This window comes from Dendrobates tinctorius, unplaced genomic scaffold (genome assembly GCF_039654945.1).
Source record: "Dendrobates tinctorius isolate UK_male_01 unplaced genomic scaffold, ASM3965494v1 ptg000074l, whole genome shotgun sequence".
Lineage (NCBI taxonomy): Eukaryota > Metazoa > Chordata > Amphibia > Anura > Dendrobatidae > Dendrobates > Dendrobates tinctorius.
Genome location: NW_027361742.1, coordinates 2,703,950 through 2,725,595, shown reverse-complemented (window position 1 = coordinate 2,725,595; position 21,646 = coordinate 2,703,950). Strand labels below are relative to the sequence as shown.

General features: G+C 41.3%; 1 protein-coding gene across 3 annotated transcripts in view; it reads left to right on the top strand.

The window, feature by feature from the left end:
• The window catches only part of LOC141096343 (complement factor H-related protein 1-like), a 511,185-nt gene extending 492,928 nt beyond the window's left edge, over positions 1-18,257 (top strand). For all 3 annotated transcript variants that reach the window (XM_073582884.1, XM_073582883.1, XM_073582882.1), the window contains one exon: positions 18,002-18,257. In XM_073582884.1, coding sequence (XP_073438985.1) covers positions 18,002-18,009 — 8 coding nt within the window. In that variant the 3' untranslated portion in view covers positions 18,010-18,257. The remainder of the gene's footprint in view (positions 1-18,001) is intronic.
• The last annotated feature ends 3,389 nt before the right edge of the window (positions 18,258-21,646 follow it).

The window sequence follows — 21,646 nt, the reverse complement described above, 5'->3', positions numbered from 1 at the left end:
GCTGATTTGAAGGCAAGTGTAGCTTGATTGAATTAGTCACCAGTGGGTCTCAGCCTGGACGGTCGCATCTGGGTACTGTCCAGGTTGAAAACTGTTTATCCCCGAGACAAGGATTATGGCATGGGACAGAATGACAGACAGGTATGGTATATTGTTGTTTTTTTATTTTTGGTTTATTACAGGAGAGCGAGGGTTTTGTTGGAATTAGGCATTAGGTGTGTATAAATGTCTTTGTTTTTAAATAAAAATGGAAAACTGTTTTGTTTTATTTCTAATAAAGGACTTTATTCTGACTGTGTTTATTTACAATACACCTATAGGATTAGTAATGGATAGATGTCTTACAGATGACTCTCCATTACTAATTCGTGGGCTTGATGTCACCTGACAATACAAAGGTGACATCAACCCCTCAAATATGAACCCCCCTTTCCCCCCAACCCCACCCCTTTTATATTTTTCCGCTGATGTAGCTGTATGAAGGCTTATTTTTTGCGTGACAAGATGTCGTTTTATTTATATCCATCTTTTTTATCGTGTTTTATTCCACTTTTTGTTCAGCAGCATGATGTTAAAACATTGTTTTCTCCCATAATTATTTTTGATGGTGTTCAGTAAAGGGGTTAAGTAGTGGGACAGTTTTATAGGTCGGGTCGTTCCAGACGTGGCAATACTAAAAGTGTGTACTTTTATTGTTTATATTTTTCTTCATACAAATATGTATTTATGACACAATATCTTTAGATTTTTTTATTTTTTTTAATATTTTTAAAATTGTTTAAAGTCTTCTTTTTTTACTTTTTTAAAACTTTGTCCAACTATGGGACTATCATTTTCTGCAGGCTGATCACTTGCACAGCATGAGGATGCACCAATCCCTGTGTTATGCAAATTGTCAGCTCTGCACTGATAGATAAAGTTGCTGATCATGCTCTGAGCATGATCTAGCAACTTTACTATCGCTGGTGACCCGGATGTCATCATGACAACATTAAGTCACGGTAGCAACGATTGTGACCCCACGATGATGACGCGGGGTCTCTGATCTAAGGGCAGAGGGGCTGTCCTCCCTCTGCCTGCTACCGGAATGCTGCGATTGAGTCTAGTTGCAGCATTAAGGGGGTTAAAGTGCCTGGAGCAGTGCAGGACCACTTCTGGCACTTAATGTCAGAATCAGCTAACACCCGGCTGCCATCAGCTCGCAAATTGCCTGTGTGCCCGTACGATTGCCTGGACGTATCCATCCATCCCAGGTCAATAAGGCCCAGGTCACAGGGACATATGGATATGTCCAAGGTGAGAAAGGGGTTAAGGAACTCTGTAATGAAGTTGTTTCGAACAAGGTTGTTCTTTTGACAGACTTTTCTAAACTGTAATTTTGTGTAGTATTGTACTACTGGTAGCTGACTGTTCTGAACTGATGGCACTGATGGACATCTTCAGCATAAAGAATGATAAGGAGTTGTGGAAGTGATAATATGGCCTCCTCAGAGCCCTGATCTAATCATAGAGCCTGTCTTGGATTACATGAAGATACAAAAGGATTTGCACAAGCAACAACAACGGGAAATCAGTCATGAATTCTTCAAGGTGCTTGGAACAACCTCCCTGTTGAGTTCCTTCAAAATCTGTGTGCAAGGATACCTACAAGAATTGATGCTGTTTTGAAGACAAATGGGTGTTCATTCACTTTGCAATTTGGTAATTCATAAAGAAAAAACTATGACGGTAACACTTCTATTTTTGAAAGCATTTCACTGTAAGATTTTTTTGACACCTGTACATTTTGAGATAAGAGATGGCAGGTGTTACTGATAAGATTCTTTCTGGATGGATGGGAGAGGAGGGAGGAGCTCTGCATCTAGTTTCTCATTCCTTCCGTCTACCTAAAACTGTATCTTAATAAACCAATGTTTGCAGTCAGTCCGAGTACAAATAAAATATTAATAGTAGATTTAATTGAAAAATTTTAACATATAGTGACTATGTAAACTCAACTCAAGGACAGGTATATATGGTTTTGCACCATAATGATTTACAGATCATATAAAAAACAAGTGCACATGAACCAATGACAAGGAAACATATAATCAATTAGAAATTGGAATTTTCTGAAATAGTACAAAAATATAGCATAAATATAACAATTAGCCTGTAGATGGCACCACATGATAACAAATAAGGAATGGATACAAACTTTGTAAATGGTCACCCTAAGTGTAAATAAAACTGGTAATGTTTAGTATAGGAGAATGTCACCTCAATTAGTATGTACAAAGGAATAATGAAAAACCATCAAAGATGCAGAGTATAACAATAGCAATTTACCCCTGTTGGACTGTGGTGTCAGATCCACAACACGCGTTTCATCATTGTGCCTTATTCTGTGTAAAAGAGCACCTGACATGCCAAAACAACAGAAACTCCCTACAAGTGACCCCATTTTGGAAGCTACACTTCTTGAGGAATTCATCTATTGGTGTAATGACCATTGTTAATTCTCAGGCGATTCACAGAATTGTATAAAATTGGACTGTCATTGGAAAATTATCATTTTTCCACTAAAATGTTGCTTTAGCTTCTAGTTTTTAATTTTCAAAAGAGATAATAGGAGAAAATTAACTATGAAATTTGTTATGTAATTTCTCCTGGGTATGCCGATACCTCATATATGGTCAAAAACTACTTTTGAGGCACAATGCAATGCTCAGAAGAGAAAGAGCACCATAATGGAGTTCACATTTTGCTGAAATAGCTTGAGGGTGTCAAAAAAGCAGCCCCCCCCATTAAGTGACCCCTTTTTACAAATTATACCTCTCAATGAAGGGTGCAGTGAGCATATTGACATCACATGTTCCTCACAGAATTTTAAATCATTTTGTGGTGAAGAAATAATTACATTTTTACCACTAAAATCTTGCTTTAGCCCCAACTCTTTCATTTTGATAAAGGCTAAAAGGAAAAAATGGACATCAAAGTTTGTTGTGAAATTTGCCCTGTGTGTGCCCAGTGAAAAGCTCAGAAGGGAAGAAGCTCCATATTACAGTGTAGATTTTACCGTTTTGGTTTGCCCATTGCCATGACCCATAATATAGTGAGACAGCAGAGTTACTCTTCATATATGGATATCTGTTGAAGTGTATTTCTTCCATATGAGCTTGGGAAGTAGTTATGTGGATCATTGTTATATGATATTTTTCCTTTGATTTCTATCACTCATGTGATTGATTATTGCAATATGCAACAGATACTATTGTGTGACCCCATTGTTTTTCATGATTTGCAGTCAGTCCTTTCTAATACGCAATATAACCAAGTCTTTATTCCTTAAATCCATGTAGGATATTAAATATTGATACTTGCTGTATGTATTTTTTACGTATTCACTAATAAATTTGCTTAATATTGAGATTAAATTGTTCCTTCATTATCTCTATTGGTTAGAGTTACTCTGAACTTCATCTGGCCTCTTTTCAACTGTGTCCTTATTTTCAGAGGTGCACAAAACTGTGACCGACCGTTTTTTTATGCACACTTAGTACGTCTGATGTCAGGAAGGGGTTATCCCGTCCATGGGACCCGGGCCCTTATGCCCATGGACGGGATAGTACATCTAGCGCGATCAGCGGCGCCCACATGGTGAGCGCCGCTGATCGCGGCCGGGTGTCAGCTGATTATCACAGCTGACACCCAGCACAATGTGTCAGGGGCGGTCACAGACCGCCCGCGACACGTTAACCCCTTGCACACCGCGATCAAACATGATCGCGGTGTACCGGGGGTTAAAGGGAAGCATTGGCAGGGAGGGGGCTCCCTCCGTGCTTCCCTGAGCCCCCCACGGCAGCGCAATGTGCAGCGCTGCTGCGGGGGTCTCTTTCCCTACAGGCCCCCGAATCCAAGATGGCGACGGGGGCCTTCGGGGGCCTGCAGGGAGCTGACTTCCTCAGTGCCTGCAAAGCGCAGGCATGAGGAAGTCTGCAGTAGTGCCTGTGACAGATTGCTGATCTGTCACAGTGATCTGTCACAGGACAGTGAAGTCCCACCTGGGACAATGTAATAAAGTTAAAAAAAAATAAAAAGTGTTAAAATAATTTTAAAAAAATCGCCAAATAAATTAGAAAAAAAAAAAAAATATTCCCCCAATAAATCCAATTTTTGGAAATAAAAAAAAAAAAACAATAAAAGTACACATATTAGGTATCGCCGGGTCCGTAACGACCTGCCCTATAAAACTGTCCCATTAGGTAACCCCTTTAGCAAACCCCTTAAAAAATAAAAATAAAAAACGAAGCAAAAAATAATGATTTATTATCATACCGCCGAACAAAAAGTGCAATAACACGCGATCAAAAAGATGCATATAAATATCCATGGTACCACTGAAAATGTCATCTTGTCCCGCAAAAAACAAGCCTCCATACAGCATCATCAGCGAGAAAGTAAAAAAGTTATAGCTCGCAGAATAAAGCGATGCAAAAATAATTATTTTTTAATATAAAATAGTTTTCATTGTATAAAACCGACAAAACATAAAAAAATGACCTAAATGAGGTATCGCTGTAACCGTACTGACCCGAAGAATAAAACTGCCTTATCAATTTTACCGCATGCGGAACGGTGTAAACGCACCCCCCCAAAAGAAATTCATGAAACGCTGGTTTTTGTTCATTCTGCGTCCCAAAAATCGGAATAAAAAGCGATCAAAAATGTCACGTGCCCGAAAATGGTACCAATAAAAACCTCAACTAGTCCCGCAAAAAATAAGACCTCACATGACTCGGTGTGTCAAAATATGGAAAAATTATAGCTCTCAATATGTGGTGATGCAAAAACTATTTTTTACAATAAAAAGCGTCTTTTAGCATGCGACAGCTGCCAAACATAAAAACCGCCATAAATAGTAAATCAAACCCCCCGTTATCACCCCCCTAGTAAGGGAAAAATAATAAACTTAAAAGAAAATGTATTTATTTCCATTTTCCCATTAGGGCTAGGGTTAGGGCTAGGGCTAGGGTTAGGGCTAGGGTTAGGGCTGAGATTAGGGTTAGGGGTGTGTTGGGGTTCGGGTTGGAGTTAGAATTGGGGGTTTCCTCTGTTTGGGTACATCAGGGGCTCTCCAAATGCAGCATGGTGTCTGATCTCAATTCCAGCCAATTCTAAGTTGAAAAAGTCAAATGGTGCTCCTTCCATTCCAACCTCTGCCATGCGCCCAAACAGTGTTTTACCCCCACATGTAGGGTATCAGCCTACTCAGGACAAATTGCAAAACAACTTTTGGGGTCCAATTTCTCCTGTTACCCTTAGGAAAATAAAAAATTGGGGGCAAGAATATCATTTTTGTGGAGAAAAATGATTTTTTTATTTTCACGTCCGAGCGTTATAAACTTCTGTGAAGCACTTGAGGGTTCAAAGTGCTCACCACACATCTAGATAAGTTCTGTGGGGGGTCTAGTGTCCAAAACGGGGTCACTTGTGGGGAGTTTCAATAGTTTAGGTACATCAGGGGCTCTCCAAACGCACATGACACCCGCAGACCATTCCATCAAAGTCTGCATTCCAAAACGTCACTACTTTCCTTCCGAGCACTGACATGTGCCCATACAATAGTTTTCTCCCACATATGGGGTATCAGTGTACTCAGGACAAATTTGGACACCAACTTTTGGGGTCCAATTTCTTCTGTTACCTTTGGGAAAATAAAAAAATTGGGGACTAATTGATCATGTTTGTGGAAAAAATACGATTTTTTTATTTTCATGCCCGGGCATTATAAACTTCTGTGAAGCCCTTGGGGGTTCAAAGTGCTCACCACACATCTAGATAAGTTCCTTAGGGGGTCTAGTTTCCAAAATGGGGTCAGTAGGGGGGGTTTCCACTGTTTAGGTACATTAGGGGCTCTCCAAAGGCAACATGACACCCGCAGACCATTCCATCAAAGTCTGCATTCCAAAATGTCACTACTTCCCTTCCGAGCCCCGACATGTGTCCATACAGTAGTTTTCTCCCACATATGGGGTGTCAGCGTACTCAGGACAAATTGTACAACAACTTTTGGGGTTCAATTTCTCCTGTTACCCTTGGGAAAATAAAAAAATTGGGGACTAATTGATCATGTTTGTGGAAAAAATACGATTTTTTTATTTTCATACCCTGGCATTATAAACTTCTGTGAAGCCCTTGGGGTTCAAAGTGCTCACCTTGCATCTAGATAAGTTCCTTAGGGGGTCTAGTTTCCAAAATGGGGTCATTTGTGGGGGGTTTCCACTGTTTTGGTACATCAGGGGTTTTCCAATCGCGACATGGTGTCCGATCTCAATTCCAGCCAAAAACGTCAAATGACGCTGCTTCCCTTCCGAGCTCTGCCATGCGCCCAAATAGTGGTTTACCCCCACATGTGGGGTATCAGCGTACTCAGGACAAATTGCACAATAACTTTTAGGGTCCTGTTACCCTTGGAAAAATAAGAATTGAGGGTGAAAAGATCATTTTTGTGAAGAAAATTTAATTTTTTAATTGTACGGCTGTATGTTATAAACTTCTGTGAAGCCCTTGTGGGTTCAAAGTTCTCACCACATATCTAGATATGTTCCTTAGGGGGTCTAGTTTCCAAAATGGTGTCATTTGTGGGGGGTTTCCACTGTTTTGGTACATCAGGGGTTTTCCAATCGCGACATGGTGTCCGATCTCAATTCCAGCCAAAAACGTCAAATGGCGCTGCTTCCCTTCCGAGTTCTGCCATGCGCCCAAATAGTGGTTTACCCCCACATGTCGGGTATCAGCATACTCAGAACAAATTGCACAATAACTTTTAGGTTACTGTTACCCTTGGGAAAATAAAAGTTGGGGGTGAAAAGATCATTTTTGTGGAAAAAATGATTTTTTAATTGTACCGCTGTACGTTATAAACTTCTGTGAAGCCCTTGTGGGTTAAAAGTTCTCTCCACATATCTAGATAAGTTCCTTGGGGGGTCTAGTTTCCAAAATGGGGTCACTTGTAGGGGGTTTCCACTGTTTAGGTACATCAGGGGCTCTCCAAACGTGACATGGCGTCCGATCTGAATTCCAGCCAATTTTGCATTGAAAAAGTCAAACGGCGCTCCTTCCATTCTGAGCTCTGCCATGCGCCGAAACAGTCGTTCCCCCCCACATATTAGGTATCAGCGTACTGAGGATAAATTGCACAATAACTTTTGCAGTCCAATTTCTCCTGTTACCCTTGGTAAAAGAAAAAAAATTGAACCTGAAGTATTTTTTTTGTGAAAAAAAAAGTTAGATGTTCATTTTTTTTTAAATATTCAAAAAATTCCTGTGACGCACCTAAAGGGTTAATAAACTTCTTGAATGTGGTTTTGAGCACCTTGAGGGGTGCAGTTTTTAGAATGGTGTCACTTTTGGGTATTTTCTATCATATAGACCCCTCAAAGTGGCTTCAAATGTGATGTGGTCCGTAAAAATAAAATGGTGTTTTAAAAATGAGAAATCGCTGGTCAATTTTTAACCCTTATAACTTCCTAACAAAAAAAAATTTTGGTTCCAAAATTGTGCTGATGTAAAGTAAACATGTGGGAAATGTTAGTTATCAAGTTTTTTTGTGCCGTATCTCTGTGATTTAAGGGCATAAAAATTCAAAGTTGGAAAATTGCGAAATTGTCAACATTTTCGCCAAATTTCCATTTTTTTCACAAATAAACACAAGTTATTTGAATGAAATGTTACCACTATCATGAAGTACAATATGTCACGAGAAAACAGTGTCAGAATCACCGGGATCCATGGGAGCGTTCCAGAGTTATGACCTCATAAAGGGACAGTGGTCAGAATTGTAAAAATTGGCCTGGTCATGAACGTGCAAACCACCCTTGGAGGTGAAGGGGTTAAAAAGATGGACACTTACGAAGCATAGGACAGACAGAATCCACGTTTCTCCATCAACCTCATTACAAGGAATGTTCCATTGTGAGTCCTGTGTAAATCGCCTATTTCAGAGATTTACATGGAAACCCCGGCGTAAAACGCAGTATACAGTAAATGCTATCACATAATAAATAACACTTTTTAATGCAAAAACAAGTATGCATGGCCATATTTTTAGAGCTATAGTTTTCCTAGATATCTACTGACAGAGTCATGTGAGAATTTGTTTCTTGCAGAACGAGTTGACATTTTTATTGGTATAATTTTGGGGCATATAACATTGATCGCTTTCTATTCCAATTTTTAGGAGGCAAAATGAACAAAATCAGCAATTCAAGAACGTGTGGTAAAAGTGATAAGACAACTTTATTCTTCAGATCAATTTGATTACAGCGATACCACATTTGTATTATTTTTTTATGTTTTGCCACTTTTACACAATAAAACTATTTTATAGAAAAATTTTTTTTTGCATCTCTATTTTCTATACTTTTTATTTATCTGCTGATGGAGCTGTAAAGATCCCAATCAAAGTATTTAGGGGATTAAAATGCTCGTGGTGGGCCCCTGGCGATGATAGCCGGGTCTCGGCTTTAAAGGGAACCTGTCAGTTCCCCCTTACCCCAGAACCAAGGTCCCCCATGCCCCCATTCTCTGCACTTCTGATCATGAGCAAAAAAAAGTTGTTCAAAATTAGCTCTTGTGCAGCAAAAATCAAGCCATCAGATGTCCATGTTGATAGAAAAATAAAAAAGTAAAATCAAATATGGCTCATAGAAGAGGAGGAAGATAAATGAATGAGAAAAAAAAAATAGAAAATTACCTGGTTTTGAAATGGTGAATAGCTGTCTAACAGCACGAAATGTTCTAATCTACTACATAATCTAAAGTAAAATATTACAATTTTATTCAGTCACAATCACATATAAATACATATACCGCATAATAGCAATAGAGTATACAAAACAGACAGAGGATGGGGAAGTGCAGGAGACCCAAGCATGATTAGTCCATGTCCAGAAAATATAACCACAATAAGTATCCCCCAAATAAGGTTGACTATCTGGATATGGCAAGCAAAAGGTAAGATGTCCTATAAGCGGTGCTTGTATAGAGCATACATCATAACCAAATGGCAGTAAAAGGCTTACCAAAGGCAGAATAGACATGCAGGAGCACCAGGAAGGGAGGGTGGAGAGCTCCGACGCGCATTTTGCATCCGTGCTGGTCGCTTTCTCAAGGGGAGTGAGGTAAAACATCTGCAAGGACCTTTTGTAACCCTAGTGACATGTCACGTGATTAGTCACGTGACTGTAATCAACCAATCCATTTGGCAATGGTGGCACATGCGCAGTGCAACCGCCAGGTCCTCTGTGAGCCCGCTGATGTCCCGCTCGTTTCCTCCTGTGGGTCCGGGTGTCTCTGTCCCATCGCGCGTGAGCGGTTTTTTCGCCATGCGCTCTCTGGGACACTTGACGTCTGTGGGCTCACAGAGGACCTGGCACACTCCGGTCGGCGAAGGTGCACAATACCAGGTGCAGGGGCACAGCCCCAGTCAGGATCACGGTCTTTGTAGCGGCGCATGGAAAAAAACAAGATGGCTGTCTCGGCACTCACCATGTGGCCGAAGGTGCTGTGGAGCACTCTGGGGAGTCTGATCCCCTGCTACTGGGTCAGACCTCACCGGAGAGTAGCATATGCGGTCTGGAGCAGGCACAGGAGGAGCTGAGCAGATCGCCAATCCAGGAGCCCAGAGAAATCCTCAGGCACCAAACTGCAAGTATATGCACCTGACACAGGACACAGCTTCAACCCCATCACAGAGGCCACACTAAAGTCCCTGGTGGGTAATCTAAAGCAGGCTATACACAGTGATATCACCTTAGCCTTCAATGCTTCAATGAACTATATTGTGCACATAGGGGACAGAACAGCCCACATTGAGGAGAAGCTGGAGGAGTTCACCACAGCCCACAACCACTTAGCGGACATTGAGGCAGATGAGGAGATCGCCGCTCTAAAACTGAAGCTGGCGGATCTGGAGAACCGCTCCAGATGCAACAATCTGCACTCCAGGGGGATACCAGAAAGTATTTCTGCGGACGCATTAAAGGGGTTCCTAATGGATTTTTTTAACGCATTAATTCTCGAAACAGAGCAACGAGATCTCAAAATATACAGAGCTCACAGAATCCCCAAACCCAAAAGTACCCCTACCTCTGCACCCAGGAATGTAATTGCCCGACTTAATTTTTTCCACTTCAAAGAAGTCATCAGTAAAGCAACAGCGAGCGAACCAGAGCTCCTGGAGAGGTTCAAGAGTATCCTGGTGTTCACAGATCTCTCCACTGTCACACTGAACAAGAGGCGGGAGTTCTCCACAGCCACCAAGATCTTACGAGACAACGGGATCACGTACAAATGGAGCTACCCGGTGAAGCTGATCGTCACCAAGAAAGGAGCCACACAAGTCCTAACATCTCCCTGAGAAGCCATGACTCTGCTGCAGAAGTGTTCGCTGGCGACTGTGGAAGAAAAGACCAGCTCCCCACTGAAGAAGAAGCTGCCCACTCTGAGGAAGGAGTGGATATGATCAAGAAAGCAGAATACAAGACTAACTTTTCACAATGATCTGCGGAGGCACGAGAGGAGCATTTTCATTTCCCTCAATTCCCCCCATTACATACTGGATAGTGGAGCATATCCAGGAGGTTCACTTAGATCCGAACTCTATTTTTAAAACTGTTGCAGTTTTTCACAACTTTAAGATTTGATTTTTGCTATTCCCCCATTTTTCTTAATTGTCTAGTGGTGACATATAGATTTTTTCTGTAATTTGTATGTAGTTCTTCACATTTCCAGCATTAATGTAAAAGGGTGAATAGCTCGTTCAAAAGATCCCTTTTATCGAAAGAGGCCCGGTCTTTAACCCCTTTCTGCCATCTGATGCACTATCCCGTCCATGGGACCTGGGCACCTATGACCATGGACGGGATAGAACGTCATAGCGATCAGCGGTGCTCACGTGGTGAGCGCCGCTGATCGCGGCCAGGAGTCAGCTGATTATCACAGCTGACACCCGGCACTATGTGTCAGGGCCAGTCACGGACCGCCCCCAACATGTTAACCCCTGGCACATTGATTGCAGTGTACCGGGGGTTTAGGGAAGAATCGGGAGGGAGGGGGCTCCCTCCGTGCTTCCCTGAGACCCCCACAGCATCGCAATGTGCAGCGCTGCTGCGGGAGTCTCCTTCCTTGCAGGTCCCCGAATCCAAAATGGAGACGGGGACCTTCCTCATGCCTGCAAAGCGCAGGCATGAGGAAGTCTGCTTCAATGCCTGAGACAGATCGCTGATCTGTCACAGCGATCTGTGATGTGACAGATCAGCGATCTGTCACATGACAGTTATGTCCCCCTGGGACAATGTACAGTCATGGCCAAAAGTTTTGAGAATGACACAAATATTATTTTTTACAAAGTCTACTGCTTCATTTTTTCTAATGGCAATTTGCATATACTCCAGAATGTTATAAAGAGTGATCAGCTTAACAGCAATTACTTGCAAAGTCAATATTTGCCTAGAAAATGAACTTTATCCCCCAAAACACATTTCAACATCATTGCAGCCCTGCCTTAAAAGGACCAGCTAACATCGTTTCAGTGATTGCTCCATTAACACAGGTGTGGGTGTTGATGAGGACAGGGCTGGAGATCAATCTGTCATGATTAAGTAAGAATGACACCACTGGACACTTTAAAAGGAGGCTGGAGCTTAGCATCATTGTTTCTCTTCTGTTAACCATGGTTATCTCTAAAGAAACACGTGCAGTCATCATTGCACTGCACAAAAATGGCCTAACAGGGAAGAGTATCGCAGGTAGAAAGATTGCACCTCAGTCAACAATCTATCGCATCATCAAGAACTTCAAGGAGAGAGGTTCCCTTGTTGCCAAAAAGGCTCCAGGGCGCCCAAGAAAGACCAGCAAGCGCCAGGACCGTCTCTTTAAAGTGTTTCTGCTGCAGGATCGGGCTACCAGCAGTGCAGAGCTTGCTCAGGAATGGCAGCAGGCAGGTGTGAGTGCATCTGCACGCACTGTGAGGCGGAGACTCTTAGAGCAAGGCCTGGTCTCAAGGAGGGCAGCAAAGAAGCCACTTCTCTCCAGAAAAAACATCATGGACAGACTGATATTCTGCAAGAGGTACAGGGAGTGGACTGCTGAGGACTGGGGTAAAGTCATTTTATCTGATGAATCCCCTTTTCGATTGTTTGGGACATCTGGAAAACGGCTTATTCGGAGAAGACCAGGTGAGCGCTACCACCAGTCTTGTCTCATGCCAACTGTCAAGCATCCTGAAACCATTCATGTGTGGGGTTGCTTCTCAGCCAAGGGAATGGGCTCTCTCTCAGTCTTGCCTAAAAACACAGCCATGAATAAAGAATGGTACCAGAATGTCCTCCGAGAGCAACTTCTCCCAACCGTCCAAGAGCAGTTTGGCGATCAACAATGCCTTTTTCAACATGATGGAGCACCTTGCCATAAAGCAAAGGTGATAACTAAATGGCTCAGGGAACAAAACATAGAGATTTTGGGACCATGGCCTGGAAACTCCCCAGATCTTAATCCCATTGAGAACTTGTGGTCAATCATCAAGAGACTGGTGGACAAACAAAAACCTTCAAATTCAGACAAAATAAAAGCATTGATTTTGCAAGAATGGACTGCTATCAGTCAGGATTTGATCCAGAAGTTGATTGAGACCATGCCAGGGAGAATTGCAGAGGTCCTGAAGAAGAAGGGTCAACACTGCAAATATTGACTTGTTGCATTAACTCATTCTGTCAATATAACCTTTTGTTACTCATAATATGATTGCAATTATATTTCTGTATGTGATAAAAACATCTGACAAACACACATAAAAACCAGAGGGCAGCAGATCATGTGAAAATATAATATTTGTGTCATTCTCAAAACTTTTGGCCATGACTGTACTAAAGTTTAAAAAAAAAAGTGTAAAAATAATTTATAAAAAATCACGAAATAAATAAAAAAAAAAAATATTCCCTAATAAACTCATTTTTTGGAAATAAAAGAAAGGAAACAATAAAAGTACACATATTTGGTATCGCCGCATCCGTAACGACCCGCCCTATAAAAATGTCCCATTAGTTAAGCCCTTTAGCGAACCCCTTAAAAAATAAAAAGCAAAGCTAAAAATAATGCTTTATTATCATACAGCCAATCAAAAAGTGCAATAACGCGCGATCAAAAACATGGATATAAATAACCATGGTACCGCTGAAAACGTCATCTTGTCCCGCAAAAAACAAGCTGCCACACAGCGTCATCAGCAAAAAAATAAAAAAGTTATAGCTCGCAGAATAAAGCGATGCAAAAATAATTATTTTTTATATAAAATTGTTTTTATTGCATAAAAGCGCCAAAACATAAAAAAAGATATGAATGAGGTATCGCTGTCATCGTACGGACCCAAAGAATAAAACCGCCTTATCAATTTTAATACACGCAGAACGGTGTAAACGCACCCCCCAAAAAGAAATTCTTGAAATGCTGGTTTTTTGTTCAAAAATCGTAATAAAAAGCGATCAAAAAACGTCATGTGCCCGAAAATGGTACCAATAAAAACGTCAACTCGTCCCGCAAAAAATAAGACCTCACATGACTCGGTGGGTCAAAATGTAGAAAAATTATAGCTCTCAAAATCTGGTGATGCAAAAACTATTTTTACAATAAAAAGCGTCTTTTAGCATGTGACAGCTGCTAAACACAAAAAACCACCATATATAGTAAATCTAACCCCCTGTTATCATCCCATTAGTTAGAGAAAAATAATAAAATTAAAAAAATGTATTTATTTCCATTTTCTCATTAGGGCTAGGACTAGGGTTAGGGCTAGGGTTAGGGCTAGGGTTAGGGTTAGGGCTAGGGTTAGGGCTAAGATTATGGTAGGGGTGTGTTGGGGTTAGGGTTGGAGTTAGAATTGGGGATTTCCACTGTTTGGGCACATCAGGTGCTCTCCAAACGCATCATGCATCTGATCTCAATTCCAGGCAATTCTGTGTTGAAAAAGTCAAACAGTGCTCCTTCCCTTCCAAGCCCCGACATGTGCCCATACAGTAGTTTTCTCCCACATATGGGGTATCAGCGTAATCAGGACAAATTGGACAACAACTTTTGGGGTCCAATTTTTCCTGTTACCTTTGCGAAAATAAAAAATTGGGGACTAAAAGATCATGTTTGTGGAAAAAATATGATTTTTTTATTTTCACGCCCGGGCGTTATAAACTTCTGTGAAGCCCTTGGGGGATCAAAATGCTCACCACACATCTAGATAAGTTCCTTGGGGGGTCTAGTTTCCAAATTGGTGTCATTTGTGGGGGGTTTCCACTGTTTAGGCACATCAGGGGCTTTCCAAACGCAGCATGGCATCGAATCCCAATTCCAGCCGAAAAAGTCAAATGGCGCTACTTCCCTTCCGAGCTCTGCCATGCGCCCAAATAGTGGTTTACCCCCACATGTGGGGTATCAGCGTACTCAGGACAAATTGCACAATAACTTTTAGGGTCCTGTTGCCCTTCAGAAAATAAAAATGGGGGGTGAAAAGATCATTTTTGGAAAAAATATGATTTTTTAATTGTACGGCTGTACATTATAAACTTCTGTGAAGCCCTTGGGGGTTCAAAGTTCTCACCACACATCTAGATAAGTTCCTTGGGGGGGTCTAGTTTCCAAATTGGTGTCATTTGTGGGGGATTTCTACTGTTTTGGCAGATCAGGGGCTTTCCAAACGTGACATGGTGTCCGATCTCAATTCCAGCCAAAAAAGTCAAATGGTGCTGCTTCCCTTCCGAGCTCTGCCATGCGCCCAAATAGTCATTTACACCCACATATGGGGTATCAGCATACTCAGGACAAATTGCACAATAACTTTTAGGGTCCTGTTGCCCTTGGGAAAATAAAAATTTGGGGTGAAAAGATCATTTTTTGGAAAAAATATGATTTTGTAATTGTACGGCTGTACGTTATAAACTTCTGTGAAGCCCTTGTCAGTTCAAAGTTCTCTCCACATATCTAGATAAGTTCCTTGGGGGGTTTAGTTTCCAAAATTGGGTCACTTGTGGGGGGTTTCCACTGTTTTGGCACATCAGGAGCTCTCCAAACGTGACATGGCGTCCGATCTGAATTCCAGCCAATTTTGCATTGAAAAAGTCAAACGGCGCTCCTTCCCTTCTGAGCTCTGCCATGCGCCAAAACAGTGGTTCCCCCCACTTATCAGGTATCAGCGTACTCAGGAGAAATTGCACAATAACTTTTGCAGTCCAATTTCTCCTGTTTCCCTTGGTAAAATTAAAAAATTGGACCTGAAGTAATTTTTTTGTGAATAAAAGTTAAATGTTCATTTTTTTTAAACATTCAAAAAATTCCTGTGAAGCACCTGAAGGGTTAATAAACTTCTTGAATGTGGTTTTGAGCACCTTGAGGGGTGTAAAATTGAAAACGCAGAGCACAGAATCGGTCTGTTTGCTGGCGACTATTTCAACCCTTACAAATCCTGCAGAGTTGCTCAATAGAGTAATGGAAGTAATAGACTCATTCAACCAAATATCACATTATGAATTAAATATCCCCAAATTTGAAATTTTAAATCCAATGCTCTCCGTACTTCATCCTGTAAACCTAAAAGCTAAGTACCCCTTTAATGGGACAATAAAAACATATCATATCTTGGAATATGATTAGCACTCAGCAGATAAAATGGTCTCACTAAATTATGAGGCTCTGTGACAAAAGATCAAAGGTGACATGCTTCGCATGAAGCATCACGACATGTCCTGGCTAGGAAGAAGAGCACCTGTTATATTGTTCACAATCCCCCAAATAATGTACATATTCTGCAACCTCTTTATCACAGCCCCCATGAAAATACTCAAAGAATTACAAACCATCATATAAAAGTATAAATGGCAGGAAAAACAGCAGAGTCAAGGCAGACATATTATACATCCCAATAAAATAAGGAGGATTGGGCTGCCTCTCAGTGGTGAGATACTATAGAGCAGTCATTTCTGAACAACAAAGGTTGATGTAGAATGATAAGGATGATAGACATTGGATAGAAATCGAAAAACATCTCCTAAAATCCCCAAATGTTGCATTGTTTTTCTATTCACAAATCATTGCCGGGCCTAATCCCAACGGTGATAGGAAATTGTGTCTGCCACCAACAGTGGAGATGGCGCTGGGGTTAAAGAGCATAATAATCAATAAACTGCACATTATTAAATTGACGCTCTCTAAAGCCCCTATAGAGACGCTAACACAGATATGATGCACGTCTGGTGAAGTTGCCATAAAGTAAAGCAACTCTGGGATGCCATCTCCCAACTAATCACTCAGATTAGCATTATCCCAATGAAAATCAAGAAAGAGCAGGCGCTTCTGGCCATTGACCTGGAATTAATACCGTACGAGTTCCGGACAGTGATTGTGCACATGCTTATAGCTACTAAAATTAAAATGGCAAGCTCCTGGAAAAACCCCAAATGCCTGTCATTGGCTGAAATTATAGCATCGGTAAATGACTTTATCAGAAAAAATAATTGCTTCATCCACCAATAACACAATATCATATCTTGGGAAGTGGGATAGTTGGCTATCATTCAGACTCAACACTGTGGACATAGAGATGTAATAGGGCTATTAATGGTAATATATGGGTATAATAATCTGATGTCTTCACCACCCCTTCCCTTCCTTTTTCTTTTCCCTATAATATTTACTTTTGTTTAAAATTAATATTATGTTTAGCTGATAAATGATTGAGAAAGATGTTATAATGATGCACAATGATTGAATGCTAAATTGCAGTAGAGCAAGATATTATAAAATAATAAAAAGTTTATGTTTAAAAAAAATAAACTCCGGTCCCTGGTGGGAAACTGGTGAATCCCCACAGCGCATGCACTGGGGGATCCATAAGTCTGCAGTCACACAAAGTGACTTCAGACTTACCGATTTAGACCGGACAACCCCTTTAATTAATATATGCGTAGTGAGATGGACCGGGCTAGTGGTATCTCTCTCGTGTCAGGGCCGGAACTGTCGGGACTGTCACCAGTGTTGCAGGGGGAAGGACTTTCTGACTGGAAGAGACCATTGAGCCTGACTGTAGGAGGCGGGTCTGAGATGAAATGGATGGGGCGCGTCAAAACAGGGCTTTTGTCAGGAAGACATCCTGTGCTACAGGAGAAGGTTGACTCCCTCTCGGCAGACCGACACCAACAAGCAGGCCTGCTTTGCACGCTCCCATCCCCCGCGCATACAAACTATGTACCTCCAGAGACCATTACTCCTGTTGTTTCTGACGTGACTAAGACAAACCGTTCTGTACCACTGACTGCTGCCGTCCCGTGACACAGTTCTCACCAAACAGTGCACGCTGAAGCAGGTAGCATGACCGCGGCCTCCATTTCGGGACTTCGTTCTCCAATCGCGGTGCCGCAGATAACCACTCGAGCAGTACCTTGTTCCAGGACCACAAGACTACGCGTGAGAAGGCCAGGAGGCGTCGTCTCTGTTAAGACAGTGCTTCACCTTTCTCCGGGACCAGTTCGGGAACCTCACATGTCACCTACAGCACCATCGTGGGATTTTCCAGCCTCCACCGTCCGGGAACCACAGACCGATATTTGAACTACGCTTTGTTCATCTATACTCCCTCTCTCCCCTGGAGTATTTACTGTTATAATGACTCTTTATAAACAACCCGTTAACTCTTGCTCTGCCTCCTGCTCATCACTGTATCCCGCATTCCTGCTAGAACATTACATATGTAAGACTAGATTAAAGAGACAATATTTCATGCTTTTCGAATTGAGTTATTTTTTATTCTGATTTTTTTGTTTGGATAGAGCGAATTGTTACTTCAGAATGTGATATTTATATATTTAAACAATTTCAGAAACTTTTTTATTCTCTTGAATGTTAACGGCATTATGCATTTATTTCATTAAATTTGGGGTAAATAATATTTTCTATTTTTTTCCCTTTTTTCGCTTGACAGCTGAATAACCACCATGAAATCAACCATTGTATTGCCTGTGTATATCCTTACAGCAAACTATAGAAGAAAGATGATTGCAACTGAAGAAAAGCAAATGTTATTTACATATAATTCAATGATAATGTATACTCTATACATGTTATAATGATTTTTGTGCATGAGGAAAAAAAATAAAAAAATTAGTTCAATACTATTAATTTTCGATTGGAAATAGTGGAATTTACAAGGTGAAAATAAAAAAAACTGATAAAAAATATACAGGTTTAATTGCAGCCATCTTGAGTTTTCACTCTACAATTAATCCCTTCCTACCACAGCCTGTTTGCACCTTCCATACCAGTCCAAATTTTTCAATACTGACTATTGATGAGAGAGCAATAAAATGCTCGAATGCTCGTTGCTCGGGAAAAGCAAATTGGAATGCTCACGTGCTCGACCAGAGCAACGAGCACAACGTTAGTCTATGGGATACTCGTACATTTTTCCGGCGGCCCTCCTGGCTGTCTGCAGAGAGACAAGAAATTGCGGAAATCGATGGGAACAATGCTCAAATGAAATGGGAACAGCATGGGGAAGACCCCTGGAAGCATTTCTGACTCCCAGGTCACTGATGTGAACAATGTTGTCAGAGTCTTACGCCACTTTTACAGACTCACAATAAAACATACAAAAACTAAACCAAAATGGATTTTCCTGAGAAATATGTTAAGGAACCTACTTTTCAGGGGAATTACTTCTTTATAAGGTCAAATAAATAACCAAAAACAAAAATGCTCCTCCACACTTTGAGCTATGTTCACATGTAACGTTTTTGATGCGTTTTTCAACTTTAGCATTGCTTTCAACAAAGACAAATGCATTCACTGGGAAATGTCATTTTAACATTTTACAACCTTATCTGGCCATGTGGTGTGTGACACTTCATCAGACACATCCTGTTTCATTTATGAAGGAGGAACTCTGTAAGTCACAAATCCTACTTTTATAAGGCCATCAAATGACCTTTACCATTTTTAAAGAGCCAGCAGTCGGCCCTCACTATTCTTAGAGAGCCATCAGCCGGCTATGCTTTGTTATTCCCATTATTAAACAGTGGGTCTCCTATACTGTTATTGCCTATGCAGTGAGTGGCTGGACTGCCAAAAATTAGGACACACCCCAATACCCCTTTGATGAGACGTACAGGAGGGCCTCATGAAAATTTTTCCCATTACAAGAAAATGGGTCTCCCATAGTGTTTGCTTGTGTATTGAATGCAAGACCTGCCCTGCCCAAATTTACACGCACCCCAATAACACTTGGACAAGACGTCCTGGATGGCTACATGAAACCAAAGTTCTCATTATTTTTCATTTGGTACTGCCATACTGTTATCCTATGCATTGAATGCAAGGCCTGCCCTGCCACAAAGTTACACGCACCTGAATAACACTTGGAACTGATGTCCTGGATGGCCACATGAGTCTAAAGTTCCCATTATTCTTTTTTTTACTCCCATACAGTTTGCCAATGCATTGAATGCAAAGCCTGCCTTGCCCGAAAGTTACACGCACCCCAATAACCCTTTGCACCGACGTACTGGATGGCCACATGAAACCAAAGTTCACATTATTATGATTTTTGTACTCCCATAAAGTTTGCCCATGAAGTGAATGCAAGGCCTTCTCTGTCCCGAAGTTACACGTACCCCAATAACACTTGGACCAGACATCCTAAATGGCCACATGAAACCAAAGCTCCCATTATTTCTCATTTGGTACTGCCATACTGTTAGCCTATGCATTGAAAGCAAAGCCTGCCCTGCCACAAAGTTACGCACACCCCAATACATTTGGAACTGACGTCCTGGATGGCCACATGAAACCAAAGTTGCTATTTTTTTCATTTGGTACTGCTATACTGTTAGCCTATGCATTGAATGCAAGGCCTGCCCTGCCCCAAAGTTTCCCGCACCCAATAAAACTTGTAACAGATGTCCTGAATGACCACATGAAACCAAAGCTCCCATTATTTTTTTTTTTACTCCCATACAGTTTTCCTATGCATTGAATGCAAAGGCTGCCTTGCCCCAAAGTTACATGCACCCCAATAACCCTTTGAACCGACGTACTGGATGGCCACATAAAACTAAAGTTCCCATTATTATGATTTTTGTATTCCCATAAAGTTTACCCATGAAGTGAATGCAAGGCCTCTCCTGCCCCAAAGTTACACATATCCCAATAACACTTGGACCAGACGTCCTGGATGGCCACATGAAACCAAAGTTACACGCACCCCAATAACCCTTTAAACCGACGTACTGGATGGCCACATTAAACCAAATATGCCATTTTTTTCATTTGGTACTGCCATACTGTTAACCTATGCATTGAATTGAAGGCCTGTACTGCCCCAAAGTTACACGCACCCCAAAAACACTTGCAACAGACGTCCTGAATTACCATATGAAACCAATGTTTCCATTATTCTTTTTTTTAACTCCCATACAGTTTGCCTATGCATTGAATGCAAGGCCTGCCTTGCCCCAAAGTTACACACACCCCACCAACCATTTGAACCGATGTACTGGATGGCCACATGAAACCAAAGTTCCCATTATTATGATTTTCATGCTCCCAGAAAGTTACACATGAAGTGAATGCGAGGCCTGCCCCAAATCTGCACACACCCCAATCCCCCTTGGAATAAAGGTGGAGGAGGGCCTCATAAAATTTTTTTCCCATTAAAAAGGAGCTGGTCTGCTATTCTTGTAATGCCCTTACACTTTAGTATGGGCTGACAAACCTTTCCCCCGAGGGGGTACACATCAACATAGTGTGTAAACTTTTTTTTTACAGGCATCATAAACACCCGTGAAAACAATAACGTGGTTTCCTACACAATTGCTGCTGGGAAGGTGCAGGTTTTTAGCGTAAATATGGTGGACGAGTCATTGGATGAAGGGAAAACGGTCATGGTGGCGACAGGAATGGAAATGTACAGGATTAATAACAGGGGGGCTATGAGAGGTATGAGATCCAGGATCCAGCCTAAAATGATTAGTCGTTTACCCACCACCAATTACCAGAATGTGTTTGATGCCCGTCAGAACATAGGTGTACCAGATGTGCGTCTGAAGCTTGGCATAAAAGATGTCCAGGAGAATTAGGTTGCCAAAGACGCACGTATCCGTATAAAGAGTAAAGTGCAAATGCTAGTGAGATGCTTAATTCTAGAAAGCAGCAGATCAGTGTTGGAGGAAAAATCAAACAAACTGAAGGACGCCGTGAAAAACTAAGTTTAAAGATGAGTGCACCGGCCGTAACTATCAACACACCTGTGGCACAAGGTTCTTCATCTTCACCCATACATATTATATTACCAAGAATATCCAAATTTCTCAGCCGAAAACTATTTGTTCTGGTGTAATGAACACTGTTATAGGAATGTCAATAAACTTAGTTAACCATGACCCTAGGAAACAACAGATTTCCTCTTTACAAGATATGGACGATGATGGTACTGATGACAACTTGGAATTTTCCCACATCCCCACCAAGAAGATTGTATACTATGAGTTATTTTTAATGGTTTCAACACTCCAATTAATTAATACCAACTATTGATACGGTTACAATCTACTGTATATATGTATATGTATAT